Raw genomic sequence first — 14928 nt, forward strand, 5'->3', positions numbered from 1 at the left:
CTCCTACCCTCCCTCGACCTCTTCATCTCCAACTGCCGTCGAGACATTAACCGCCTCAACCTCTCCACCCCTCTCACCCACTCCAACCACTCCCCCGCAGAATGGGCAGCCCTCCGCTCGCTCCGCTCCAACCCCAACCTCACCATCAAACCTGCAGACAAGGGTGGCGCAGTGGTAGTATGGCGCACTGACCTCTACATCGCCGAGGCCAGACGCCAACTCTCCGACACCACCTCCTACCGCCTCCTCGATCATGACCCCACACCCGAGCACCAAACCATCATCTCCAACACCATTCACGACCTCATCACCTCAGGGGACCTCCCACCCACAGCCTCCAACCTCATTGTTCCCCAACCCCGCACGGCCCGTTTCTATCTCCTTCTCAAAATCCACAAACCTGCCTGCCCTGGTCGACCCATCATCTCAGCCTGCTCCTGCCCCTCCGAACTCATCTCCACCTATCTGGACTCCAGTTTCTCCCCATTGGTCCAGGAACTCCCCACCTACGTCCGTGACACCACCCATGCCCTCCACCTCCTCCAGGACTTCCAATTCCCTGGCCCCCAACACCTCATATTCACCATGGATGTCCAGTCCCTGTACACCTGCATTCCGCATGGAGATGGCCTCAAGGCCCTCCGCTTCAACCTGTCCCGCAGGCCCGACCAGTGCCCCTCCACCGACACTCTCATCCGCCTAGCTGAACTCGTCCTCACACTCAACAACTTCTCTTTTGACTCGTCCCACTTCCTACAGACTAAGGGGGTGGCCATGGACACCCGCATGGGCCCCAGCTATGCCTGCCTCTTTGTAGGTTACGTGGAACAGTCCCTCTTCCGCACCTACACAGGCCCCAAACCCCACCTCTTCCTCCGGTACATTGATGACTGTATCGGCGCCGCCTCTTGCTCCCCAGAGGAGCTCGAACAGTTCATCCACTTCACCAACACCTTCCACCCCAACCTTCAGTTCACCTGGGCCATCTCCAGCACATCCCTCACCTTCCTGGACCTCTCAGTCTCCATCTCAGGCAACCAGCTTGTAACTGATGTCCATTTCAAGCCCACCGACTCCCACAGCTACCTAGAATACACCTCCTCCCACCCACCCTCCTGCAAAAATTCCATCCCCTATTCCCAATTCCTCCGCCTCCGCCGCATCTGCTCCCACGATAAGACATTCCACTCCTGCACATCCCAGATGTCCAAGTTCTTTAAGGACCGCAACTTTCCCCCCACAGTGATCGAGAACGCCCTTGACCGCGTCTCCCGTATTTCCCGCAACACATCCCTCACACCCCGCCCCCGCCACAACCGCCCTAAGAGGATCCCCCTCGTTCTCACACACCACCCTACCAACCTCCGGATACAACGCATCATCCTCCGACACTTCCGCCATTTACAATCCGACCCCACCACCCAAGACATTTTTCCATCCCCACCCCTGTCTGCTTTCCGGAGAGACCACACTCTCCGTGACTCCCTTGTTCGCTCCACACTGCCCTCCAACCCCACACACCCGGCACCTTCCCCTGCAACCGCAGGAAATGCTACACTTGTCCCCACACCTCCTCCCTCACCCCTGTCCCAGGCCCCAAGATGACATTCCACATTAAGCAGAGGTTCACCTGCACATCTGCCAATGTGGTATACTGAATCCACTGTACCCGGTGCGGCTTTCTCTACATTGGGCAAACCAAGCGGAGGCTTGGGGACCGCTTTGCAGAACACCTCCGCTCAATCCGCAACAAACAACTGCACCTCCCAGTTGCAAACCATTTCCACTCCCCCTCCCATTCTTTAGATGACATGTCCATCATGGGCCTCCTGCACTGCCACAATGATGCCACCCGAAGGTTGCAGGAACAGCAACTCATATTCCGCCTGGGAACCCTGCAGCCATATGGTATCAATGTGGACTTCACCAGTTTCAAAATCTCCCCTTCCCCTACTGCATCCCTAAACCAGCCCAGTTCGTCCCCTCCCTCCACTGCACCACACAACCAGCCCAGCTCTTCCCCCCCCACCCACTGCATCCCAAAACCAGTCCAACCTGTCTCTGCCTCCCTAACCGGTTCTTCCTCTCACCCATCCCTTCCTCCCACCCCAAGCCGCACCCCCATCTACCTACTAACCTCATCCCACCTCCTTGACCTGTCCGTCTTCCCTGGACTGACCTATCCCCTCCCTACCTCCCCACCTATACTCTCTCCACCTATCTTCTTTACTCTCCATCTTCGGTCCGCCTCCCCCTCTCTCCCTATTTATTCCAGTTCCCTCTCCCCATCCCCCTCTCTGATGAAGGGTCTAGGCCCGAAACGTCAGCTTTTGTGTTCCTGAGATGCTGCTTGGCCTGCTGTGTTCATCTAGCCTCACATTTTAATACCTAGAAACCAGCACCTCCCCCCCCACCCTGTCCCTCAACACCACTCCATGTTTCGATTTATGTGGTAGGGAGCAAAGGGCATGTTCACAAGGTGACAGACAGCAACCAGCTGATTCCAGGAGATGGCTGCAGCCTAATGCATACCTCCCCTGCATACTGCCACAAGTGAACAACAATGTCTTGGCTGGATACTCCAGCAAGGGCTTCCATTCGTGAAACCACAATCAACATTTGGACAAGTTGTTGATCAAATGCTGAGAGTTCTTGTGAGACGGGTCAGCCAAGAGTGATCTACTTTGATCCAGACACAGCACCAATAGCATCAAGAGTGTGGATAGCAGTGATATAGCAAATGGTATAGCAGTGGAGGTAGTAATCCAGAACCACAACATTTTGCCATGAATTGAATAAAATCTTTGGAAATAAAAAGCCAGCTTAATGGCAGCCATGCAACCATTATCATAAAGAGCCTTTTTCTTTAAGTGCACTCATTAAAGGTGGGCATCATTGACTGGCACAGCAGTTGTTGCCCATTCCTGGGAAGGAAATCTGCAATCCTTATCCATTCTAGCCTGCATCTGATTCCAGACCCACAATAATATGGTTGACTCTTATCTGTCCTCTGGGCAATTATGGATGGGCATTAAAAGCTGGCCCAGCCAGTGATGCCCATGTTCCATGGATGAAAAAGGAAGAAATGTAATGGTGGGTCAATCAGTGGAGCGTAAAACACCAAAACCTCCTTTGGTGGGCAAAATAGCCATGTTAAAGTCCAATTCCTCAATGAGAGACGGCTCAAATCTATCAAGGTGGTTAACGACCCAAAACCCTTTATACTGGACCTGGAAATGAATGTCCCTCTTCATCAGAACGGCAGGGAAACTGGTCTCTGGAGGTTGATACCAAGTTCTAGGCTTGGATTTTTGGATCAAGAGATATGGAGATAGTGCAGGAAAATGGGTGAGTAGATGTTGTTTAAATGGCAGAGCAGGCTCAGACAGCTGAATGCCCCAGATCTGACTTGTTAAATGTCCTGGAGCTTAAAAGATTGATCTCCAATCACATCTACTTTTATTTCTTCTCGAAAAGTAGCTGACACACGACTGCCCAGACAGTCCATTTGCAGCCAGTTCCAGTCAGCATGTTGCACCCAACAATTCTGACAATGAAGTCTTTACCCTGTGCTTGGCATTCTGTAAGGACCCTGGTGCTAATCTATACCTTTGCACAAGAGAAGAAGAAAACATTCGATTAAAGGCTATCGCATTCTGGGTCACATTGGTAGAGGTCTGCACATTCCCTTTGGGTTTCATGGTTTCTCAGGATTCTCTGTCTACAACAGGGAAGGTGAAATCAGGGCAGTAGCAATGCAGGCAGTGATGAGGTTTATGAAGTCAGGGCTATATTTTGCTTGTTCACAGCCTCTATGTGAAGAGCCACAGACATATAGTTGTACAGTCCATGGTCAGTTTGGATGCAATTATGTAAGCCAGACTAGATATCAGACATTCCGAACTGGGAGTGTTTGCAGCCGAACAAAGATTCACTGTCAAAACGTGTATAACCTGCCAATGAGAACTGGCTGCAATACTCATGCAATCACCAGAAATCATATCTCCCACAGACCATGGATGGAGGCGACAAAATGTAGCCCTTATCATGGACAGGATGACACTTCCTCCGATACCAGCAAATGATGGAACTTGCACATTGCTTCTACAAAAAAAATTGTCGACACAACTGCAGTGGCAAGCATTAGCATCTGCTCATATGTCAGACGTGGAGGGTTTTTTTTAATCAATTTGCTGTGGCCGTCACTGGTTGGGCCAGAATTTATTGTTCATCCTCACTCCCACCTGAACTGACCTGCTTGGGGCATTTCTCAGGAAAGTTACAATTGATCATTCCCTCTTCAGCTCGGCTACCAATGTCTATCCGTTCTGAAGAAGGGTCACTGGATCCGAAATGTTAATTCTGCTTTCTTCCCACAGATGCCGCCAGACCTGCTGAGATTCTCCATCAATTTCTGTTTTTGTTTAACATCTACCTCCCCCGTTTTCGGGCCTGAGGGCTGGTTACAGTGATGTCGGTGAAGTCGATGATGTTGGATAATAACTGTGTGCAAGTATCATCTGAAGTATAAATAATCTTGCCACAGTTGATTTCCATGTCCCATACTAATGGGCTTACAACCATGATCTTAAGCATACAAGTATAACAGTTAAACACGAAACTCTAAACACTGCCTCAACAATTTTCCCAGTCTGTCTGGCTCTCTTACAACTTGTAATGACGTTTTACCGTTCGCGCAATGCCTGCTGGGAAAGAAAACACTTTGTCTCCATGCAAAAAATAATCAGAGCTGTGGGACATTACTCTGCACTTTGTTGATAAAAGAACAATCTGACACATACACAGATTATGCAATTAAATATTTGTCAGGAAATTGCCCAATAGTTACTGGGGAGTGCACGTACGGACAAGTTTCATTCCTCGCACCTTCTCTGAATAGAGAGGTTTTAGGGGTTCAAATACATACATTTCTTAAAGATTGAGCACAAGTAAACATAAGACAATAGGATCTGGAAGCTTTATAAATAAAGGCAAATAAACAAGAATGGACATGTAAGAAGATTTTACACAAAACATTGTTTAACCGTTAGTTTCAGTGCTATAGAATACACACTTCACACCCCTGCCATCTCTGTCAGCTGCAATTTTGAAGGCATGAGATTGGGTGCAGAAGGAGTTCACAGGAATGGTTCCAGGGATTATCAAAGGAAGATCAAAAAATCACGGGATTTTTAACAGGCAGATATGGCTTGGCCTCGGCACCTCTGACTCTACATCATACTCAGAGTAGGGGCTGTCAGCGTTAAGTGCTGGATTGGGATTTGAACCTAGAAAGGTCTGCTTTTTCAGGGGCTGGGTGCTATCCACAGTAGAAACTATGTATTGAACTGTCTTGTTAATGACATCATAGAATCTCTACAGTGCGGAAACAGGCCATTCAGCCCATCCACAGCCACCCTCCGAACAGCATTCCAGCCAGACCCACATCTCTAACTCTACCTTTGTAACCCTGCATTTCCCATGGCCAGTGCATTGAACCTACACATCCCTGGACATAATGGCCAATCCGGTTAACCTGCACGTCTTTGGACTGTGGGAGGAAACTGGAGCATTGGGAGGTAACTTGCAAAGATACAGGGGGAATGAGCAAGTCCACACAGTCACCCGAGTGTGGAATCAATACTGGGTCTCTGGTGCCCTGAGGCTGCAGTGCTAACCCATGAGCCACTGTACTGTGACATCTACTTGTTCTGAATTTCTGTGACTATTCACTGCATGCACACTAACACCTGCAGCAATATGGCGCCAGGCAGCCCAGAAGAAAGCATGTGAGTGCCCTGGATGAGATCTTGGTATTTTAGGAGCTCACGTAGTGGCCAAAGAGCAGGTACTAACAAGCTCAGTTCTTCAGGCAAACTCCACTACTACAAAGTATTCCTCAAACACTCTCAGTCAAAACAGTTTCTCCAGCTCTCTAACCTACGCAGGTCACCATCCAGTAAATGACATAGAATGTACAGCACTGAAGCTGGCCATTTGGCCCGACCAATCCATGCTGGAATTTGTACTCCACAGGAATCTCCTCCCATTCCATGTACCCTACATTTCCGATGTGATAGGCAGGGCAATTAAAACAATGTTATCTGATGGAGGGTGAGAGAAACCAGGCTTGTCTTTGTTAAATGCTAACTTGTTCACTAAGGAATTGCTTCCAAGAATCCCTTCCTGTTTGGTGCCACAACACACTTGGTTTTTCCTGTGTTATGGGTTAAAGAAAGGTCAGAGAAATCCAAAGAAATAAGCCCTACCGTCTCTTCCTGCTGGGAACAGTCTCTTCAAAACCACAGCATTGATGTCACAGAATATTTCATCCTCCTCACGATCTGCGTCCAACTGCAAAAGAATGGCAAGTAAGAGAGGAAAAGTGAATTTTGCAGTAGTACAAGGAAACCCCCACCCAATCCTGGTTGCCTGATAAATTATCCCTAACAGCAGCAAATTTCATTTACATAAAAGATCTCACAGGAGCATATTCACAGATAGATCACTGACACTGAGCCAAAGAAGGAAATATAAGGAGATTTGACTAAATTATTGCAACCGAGACGCCAAGGCATGACTGCTAACACTGGGACGAAGCGACTATGGGATAGACAAGAGGTCAGCACTGGAAAAAATGCCTCTGTCTTGGAGTGAGAGATTGAACATAGAACGGAGATCAGTGCAGCACAGTACAGGCCCTTTGGCCCATGATGTTGTACTGACCTATTATCCTACTAAGATCATCTATCCTGCATACCCTACATTTTACTACCCTCCATGTCCCTATCCAAGAGTTGCTTAAAAGTCTCTAAAATATCTCCATTACCACCGCCAGCAGCACATTCCATATGCCCATCATTCTCTGTGTGAAGAACCTATCTCTGGCATCTGCCCTAAACCTTCGCAATAAACAACTGCACCTCCCAGTCGCAAACCATTTCCACTCCCCCTCCCATTCTTTAGATGACATGTCCATCATGGGTCTCCTGCAGTGCCACAATGAGGCCACCCGAAGATTGCAGGAACAGCAACTCATATTCTGCTTGGGAACCCTGCAGCCCAATGGTATCAATGTGGACTTCACCAGCTTCAAAATCTCCCCTTCCCCCACCGCATCCCAAAACCAGCCCAGTTCGTCCCCTCCCCCCACTGCACCACACAACCAGCCCAGCTCTTCCCCTCCACCCACTGCATCCCAAAACCAGTCCAACTTGTCTCTGCCTCCCTAACCTGTTCTTCCTCTCACCCATCCCTTCCTCCCACCTCAAGCTGCACCTCCACCTCCTACCTAGTCACCTCATCCCACCTCCTTGACCTGTCCATCTTCCCTGGACTGACCTATCCCCTCCCTACCTCCCCACCTATACTCTCTCCACCTATCTTCTTTTCTCTCCACCTTTGGTCCGCCTCCCCCTCGCTCCCTATTTATTCCAGAACCCTCACCCCATCCCCCTCTCTGAAGAAGGGTCTAGGCCCGAAACGTCAGCTTTTGTGCTCCTGAGATGCTGCTGGGCCTGCTGTGTTCATCCAGCCTCACATTTTATTATCTTGGATTCTCCAGCATCTGCAGTTCCCATTATCAATAATAAAACGTGAGGCTGGATGTTTCAGATTGCCAACTACTGACCCCTGCTGGAACGCCTCTTCATTGCAGTTAAAGAGGTGGCATCTCACTGATGGCCAGTTCCTTACTTTTATACTCCATCCCCCTTGAAATAAATACCAGCATTCTCTATTTCCCTTTCCTTTCATTAATTTTTGGGAATGTCAGCATTTCTTACCCAACCCCCACTGCCCTTGAGGAGATAGTGAGCTTCCTTGTCACGCCATGGGAGTCCATGAGGGTGTTGGCACACCCACAGTGCTGTGAGGAGGGAGCTTCCAGGGTTTTGACCCAGTGACACTGAAGGAACAGCTACATAGTTCCAAGATAGCATAGTATGTTGTTCAGAGAAACAAAGAAAACAGGAGCAGCAGGAGGCCATTCAGCCCTACGAGCCTGCTCCCCCATTGAATATGATCACGGCTGATCATCCAACTCAGTCCTCTGTTCCCACTTTCTCCACAGACCTTTTGATCCTTTTAGCCCTATAATCCAACTCCTTCTTCAAAATATTCAACATTTTGGTCCCAACTACTTTCTGGGGCAGAGAATTGCACAAGCTCCCCACTCTCTGCGTGAAGACATTTCTCCTCATCTCAGTCTCACTACTGTGTATCCTTAGACTGGCTCTGACTCAGAGGGGAATGAGCAGGTTACCTTGTCCTGGGAGGGGTAGAAGATTGGATCCCCTGGTGGTGGAGGGAGGGAGTGAACATTGAAGATGGTGGATGGGGTGCTGCTGAAAGAGACTGTTTGTTTGGAATTGAGTCAAACCACCTCAGCATGAACTGAGTGTCCCATTGTAACTGCACAGGTGATGGACAGCAATCTACCTGAGAGTAGGAGGCAGCAAACAGATGGAGCAAAATTACTGGGGACTCTAGAAATTGTAATTAAAAAGACAAATGGTTGGGAAAGGCACAGTAGGCCAGGCAGGGAGAGACAAAGTTAACAATCCTTCCCCAGGACTGGCAACACACTGTCGACCTAACATTTTAACTGTTTCATTCTCCCACTCTCTCTCCGTCAGCTGCTGAGTGTCCTGCTGAGCCTTTCCTGCATTTTCGGTCTTTATTGTGGGTGACTGGATTGTGTCTCTGTCTTGCTTATTGCTTTTCTTTCTCATAGTGCAGCAGAGACAATCTCGGTTCTCCCTGTGGAAGGTTCTCCCCGCACCCCCCTTCACCCTCCCCCCACCCCGGCGCAGAAACCAGGGTGACCAGGTGCCAATGTTGCTGTGCGAATCGAGGATGAAATGAGCTCTAAATGGCACTTAGAGGAGGATCAATCAGACACAGCCACCCCCCCTTAATACCTTTGAGCTGTCACTCTTTGTAACCTTCAAACAATCTTTAGGAACAGGTCCCACTGCTATGAAGCAGGAGGAACAGAATAAAGCAACAGAGTATCTTAAAATGTGACAGTGTAGCAGCCATCTTACTGGACGAGGAATCCAGAGACTTAGCCTCGATTAATAACCCGAAATGCATGAGTTCCTGGCAATTGGTGAATGTGGTTTAAGTTAAAATAAAAGTTGCATCATCAGTACTGACCTTGACGCTGCAAGATGGTTGTAAAAACACAGCTGGCCAACCAATAGCCTTTTGAGAAAGCTCACCTGGCCTGATCTTTATAGATCTCCCTCATAAGGCAACATCTTTCTACACTGAGTGGATTGGTTCCAGAAAGTTCTGCCTGAGACTGCACAGGAGGCAGACTCTTTTGTGGCTTTCAAAGGAGGATTCGATAATTATCTGAAGAGCAAGAATAGATTGCAGGGCTATGGGAAAAAGACACAGCATCAGGTCTCGGTGAATCATTCTTGTAAAGAGGTGGCAAAGACACGAAGGGTCGAATGGCCTCTACCTGTGTGGTATGATTCACGATCAGCAAAAATAACACAGCCTACCAAACCACACATCATTTCAAACAACAGGGAAGGAACCATACAGTATGGATGAATAAGTCAAAAGGATCATTTAGACTAGGCATGTTGGCAGCCACATACACATTACTGAAAGGAGAAGGGAAGTCTGTGGGCTCACATTTAACCAACCTGCATGCTCAGTTTAAGTGTGCATGTGTGTAGAGAGAGAGAGAGACAGAGGGAGAGACAGAGAGACAGAGAAAGAGGAAGACAGAGAGAGAGACAGAGAGACACACAGAGAGAGAAAGAGAGAGAGACTGAGCGAGAGAGAGAGAGAGAGAGAGAGAGAGAGAGAGAGCACCTGTAAATGAGACTGTGGGGTAGCAGCATCTTAAACATAGGAACAGCAGCTTCATAAAGAGGAAAGTGGACCCACATAAGAAGCATCCCTGAGATTAATTACAACTTGCGTAAACTGGTTCCATAACATTCAAACTTTTCATCCCAGGAATCAGCTTAGTGAGTCTTTTCAACTACTTTCAACGCTAATATGTTCTTTCTTAACTACAGGGACCAAAACTGTCCACAGTACTCCAGGTGTGGCCTCACGAACATCTTATATAATTGCAAGGCTCTCCCATTTTTAAATTCCAACCCCCTACAAATAACATTCTATTTGCCTTAGTAACTATGCATTACACCTGTGTGCTAACTTTATGTTCCATTTTCACAAACACGTAGATCCCTCTGCAATGCACCGTTTGATTATTGCTCCATTTAAATAATACTCTGCCTTTTAATTCTTCCTCCCAAAATGCATGCCCACTCACTCAACCTATCTACAACCTCCTGAAGATTCCTTATGGCCTCATCTTGACATGTACTCCCACCTATACTGCCATTCAGGGCAATAACTCCACACTGAGAGCAATGATTTACTTGAGTTACATCTCACTCTTCTGCACTTCACTCTGTCACCATTTCCTTCTATTCCTTTCTCCCTTTATGTTCATCCAGCCTCCCCTCGAATGCATTTGTGATCATTATCCCAACTGCTCCCTTTGGGAGCACATTCTCATCACTTGCTAGGCTATAAGGTTCCTCTTGAATTCTCCTCGTTCTGGTCTCCCTGCACGTGGAAACATTTTTCTCTACCCCACCTACCAAACCCTCCTCTACCCTTAAAGACGTCCATCAGAGCAGGCCTCAGTGGTCACCTTCCTAGAGTAAAGGAGCTCTGGCATGTTCCGACAGCCTTTTGATTAGCACATAATTCTAGTAGAGCTTATGTGCACTTCTCTTGCTGCCTCTACCTTTTCCTTTAAATACAGAAGACCAGAATTGTGCAAAGTGCTCGATGCAGTCTAACCAGGTTCTATGCAAGTTAACACAGTATCTTTTCAGACCTGTCAGATTTCAATATGCAGTGTTCTGCTTACTCTGTTCGATGGCCTTGTTAATCCTTGTCACAGTGATGAGTAGCCCAGAGCTCTCAGTTCCTAACACCATTTTCCAAAGGTCAAATGGTCTTAATCTTCCACATCACACTCCTCCACATTGGAATTCATTGGCCAATTCCAGTCCATTCTGCATGTTTATTAATGTACTCCCGTATTTTAGAGTCATAAAGTTATACAGCATGAAGCAGACCCTTCGGTCCAACTCATCCATGCTGACCAGTTATCCTAAATTAATTTATTCACATTGGCCAGCATTTGGCCTACATGCCTCTAAACCCTTCCTATTCATGTAGCCATCCAGGTGCCCTTTAAATGTTGTCATTGTACCAGCCTCCACCACCTCCTCTGACAGCTCATTCCATGCATGCGTCCCCTTGCATGAAAAAGTTATCTCTCAGGACCTTTTTAAATCATTCCCCTCTCGCCTTAAACCGATGCCACTCTAGATTTGGACTCTCCACCCTAGAAAAAATACCTGGGCTACGCATCCCATCCATGCCCCTCACGATTTTATAAACCTCGATGTGGTTGGTCACCCCTCGGCCTCTGATTCTCCAGGGAAAGTAGCCCCAGTTTATTCAGCCTCTCCCTATAGTTCAAACCCTCTGACCCTGGCAACATCCTTGTGAATCTTTTCCGTACCTTTTCAAGTTTAACAATATCATTCCTATAGCAGGGAGACCAAAACTGAAGGCAGTTTTCCAAACTTTTCTTCCAGTCCTCCTCAGTACTAACCACACCAAAATCCCATTCCCACCACTGCCCAACACCAATTTGGTGACATGCAGATTTTGATATCAAAACCCCAAGTTCTAAAACCAAAAAGTTAGGCAATTGTTGAATAACAGTGGTGGCCAAACTGTGAAGTGGTGCCTGAGTTGACACGTGTCTTGATAGATTCCTTTGTAAAACCCATTTAATTGTGCATTTTCCAGTTCTGGCAGCATCCGCGATCAAGGCAAGGGTGAGGGGAAGATGGGGGACATCATGAACCAGCTGCAGAGAAAACTCAAAATGATGGACCAAAACCGATAAGACATTTTACTGAACAAAAATAGCTTTCTAAATGCTTTTCCAGCAGCACATACCAGGGAAATTGAAGGTCAGTGCTACAACAGACCACTAGGATTCACATGACATTATTACATCATGTAAATGTAGCTACATTTATTGCAATAGCAGAATCCTTTGAAGTATCTGAGGATTTCTTTAGACAAATAGAACACCCCCAGCTTCAATATTAACAAGACAATGGAAAGCAATTCTAGCTCTGGGTGAGTGTGTAATAGGGCTTACAGATCTGATCAGCTGGCATTTGGTCAACTCTCCAAAGTTACATTTCTCACAGTGGCTTCAATTGAAATTGAAGCATTTAGCAGGACAGCTGGTTCAATTTCACCCCTTTTACACCACTGGAATGGGCCAGGAGTCTATTAATAGAGTCATAATGGCATTCAGCAAACTGAGACTTTGCCAGCCCTGTGTATGACATTCCGACCAATTCCACTCACCCAATCCATCCTCTATTTCCTACAATTGCCCATTCAGTCACCTTTCAAAATTATTTGTCTTCTCCACTTCTAGCTCATGCATAAGTGTTTACTGGGCTAAAGCTTCATCCTGTTTGTGGGCAGTCTCAGGCTGAAATCGCTTGAACCAACAACGAGATTTTTCCATTTGGAGTGATACTACTTTAGTCATCAACGAACCTGTTGGATTTCTGATCGACCAGAACGGTTGCAGGGATTCAGGGATTTTAGCTACAGGTTTGGGGTTGTTCTCCTCAGGGCAAAGGAAGTTGAGGGATTTGATAGAAATATACCAGATTATGACAGCTTTGGATAATATAGACAGAGTAAAGCTGTTCCTGTAAGCTGATGATACAAAAACTAGGGGACAGAGATTTAAAGTTTTGGCAAGAGATTCAGGGGAAAGGTGAGGAAGAATTTTTCTATCTCTGATTTGGAATGATCTTGAACACATAGGGGAGGTGATGGCTTCGTAGTAATGTTGCTGGACTGTTAATCCAGGCACCCAGGTAATGTTCTGGGAACTTGGGTTCGAAAGACAGATGGTGGAATTTGAATTCGGTAAAAACCTGGAATTAAGAGTCTAATGGACCATTATCAATTGACAATCCATTGCCAATTGTTGAAAAACCCCATCTAGTTCACTAATGCTCTTTAGGGAAGGAAACTGCCATCCTTACCCAGTCTGGCCTACTGTGACACCAGTCATGGCAATGTGGTTGGCTCTTAACTGCCCTCTGGGATGGGTGCCCACAAACAGGATTAGGCTTTAGAACTTTTCTTCCTTCATTCATTCGCAAGATGAGGGCATCGCTGGCCAGGCAGCATGTATTGCCCATTCCTAATAGCCCAATGGGCAGCTAAGAGTCGAACACATTGTTGTGGGTCTGGAGTCACCAGATGGCAGAATTCCTTCCTTATGGGGCAGTAGTGAACCAGATGGGTATTGACATTAATCTGTAACGGTTTTGTTGTGAAGTTGGGTAGTGTATTTGTAGATGGGGAGACAGGATGTTAGAATTTGGTGATTGCAAAATGCTAGGTGTGAGGGGGGGGTGTAGGGTGGGGGGAAGCATTGCGTGGTCCCTTTAAAAGATTGTGCTTTTTCTAAGCTAGGAGATTTTTGTGAGCAGCTTGAAAGTTTGCAAGTACAGTCAGCACCTGGATTGAAACATTTGTGTCAAAAGGGCATACTGTTAGCAGGCCAAGCAGCATTTTTACAAAGAATAGGTTTTTGAATTTAGCCAAACAAAAAGCTATCAAATTTGAATCTGATGGTTTTGACAATTTGATTGTAAGAAAGTGATATGTCATCACGGGTATAAAAGAAGGGGGCAGTTGGAAAAGCAACACAGCTAACAGCCATCTGCTACAGATAACGGCTCTCAGTGTTTACAGAAAGCACCGTATATTCACAAAGGTACCACAGCATACCTAGCTAAGATTCCTGACAGACAAATTCACAAAAAAAGCATTCCTGACAGAAGAATTGTCAGAGAAAGTATTCCTGACAGAAGAATTATCAGAGAATACACAGAAGATTCCAAAAGACATATCCTGGCTGTAATTTTGAGAGACTAAATTCTATGATTTGTTATATAAGTGGGATTTGTATTTACTGGAACAGCATACCATTAGAATCTTGCATTATTTGGGAATAGTTAGTAGTTATAAGGAATTTGTTCTGTTTGTTAATTGTTTAGTTAATTTGTTCACTGGTAGAGTTAGATAAATAAATTGTTACTTGTTGATTGTAAAGTGAGTGTTAGGGATTTATTTGGTCTAACTGCTAGAAGTCGCTCAAAGTCAGGTTACATAACTTTTCACGCTCCTTTTATCAGATTACAGGGCCAGGTGCGCCTCTTCGGGTGCTTCAGTTTTTGTTTTCAGAGGTGAGAGGGATGAATCTCCACTTTCTAACAGTTTCATGCCATCATTTTAATCGCAGTGGTTTTTCAGTAAATTCAAATGTAACCATCTGCCATTAGTCTGAGATTCTGGTTTAACAAGGAAGCTTGTGAAATGGAAAATAAACAAAACAATATCCACTTAATCTGGGCAGGAATTTAATGAAGTGATTCACTGTTTGCCCTTGGCCCTGATTGTTTTGTATAAATGACAGGCTATAAATTGGAACAGATCGTAGATCAAAAGAAAACCGGACAGATTCCCAATTCTAATAAAGGTGGGGTTTGTGATAGAAGGGGACACATAAAGATTTTAATGCAAGTACAGGCTGTACAGTGGCCTTTCATCCTGCACCTCGATGAAATAACTCCACAGAGGCTAGTATCCCATCAATATGTTACCTTTTATTTACACGTGGAGAGTCCTTGACACTGATCCAGATCCCTCAGAACCAGCTCTCAGTGTGAATAGGATGTCTGGCATTCCTGTCCTTATCTGTCAGCAACGGCTCCCTAATTGGTCCAGAATAACAGGCCCAACAGGGAACTGATATTTATG

At 46.4% G+C, this 14928-nt stretch overlaps 1 protein-coding gene across 1 annotated transcript in view; it reads right to left on the reverse strand.

Moving 5' to 3' along the window:
• Positions 1 to 14928, reverse strand: part of LOC125465429 (adenylate kinase isoenzyme 1-like) — a 154749-nt gene that overhangs the window by 83657 nt on the left and 56164 nt on the right. Inside the window, exon 7 of the mRNA XM_048558945.2 lies at positions 6270 to 6354. Coding sequence (XP_048414902.2) covers positions 6270 to 6354 — 85 coding nt within the window. The remainder of the gene's footprint in view (positions 1 to 6269; positions 6355 to 14928) is intronic.

Source organism: Stegostoma tigrinum, chromosome 29 (genome assembly GCF_030684315.1).
Source record: "Stegostoma tigrinum isolate sSteTig4 chromosome 29, sSteTig4.hap1, whole genome shotgun sequence".
In the NCBI taxonomy this organism is placed as follows: Eukaryota; Metazoa; Chordata; class Chondrichthyes; order Orectolobiformes; family Stegostomatidae; genus Stegostoma; species Stegostoma tigrinum.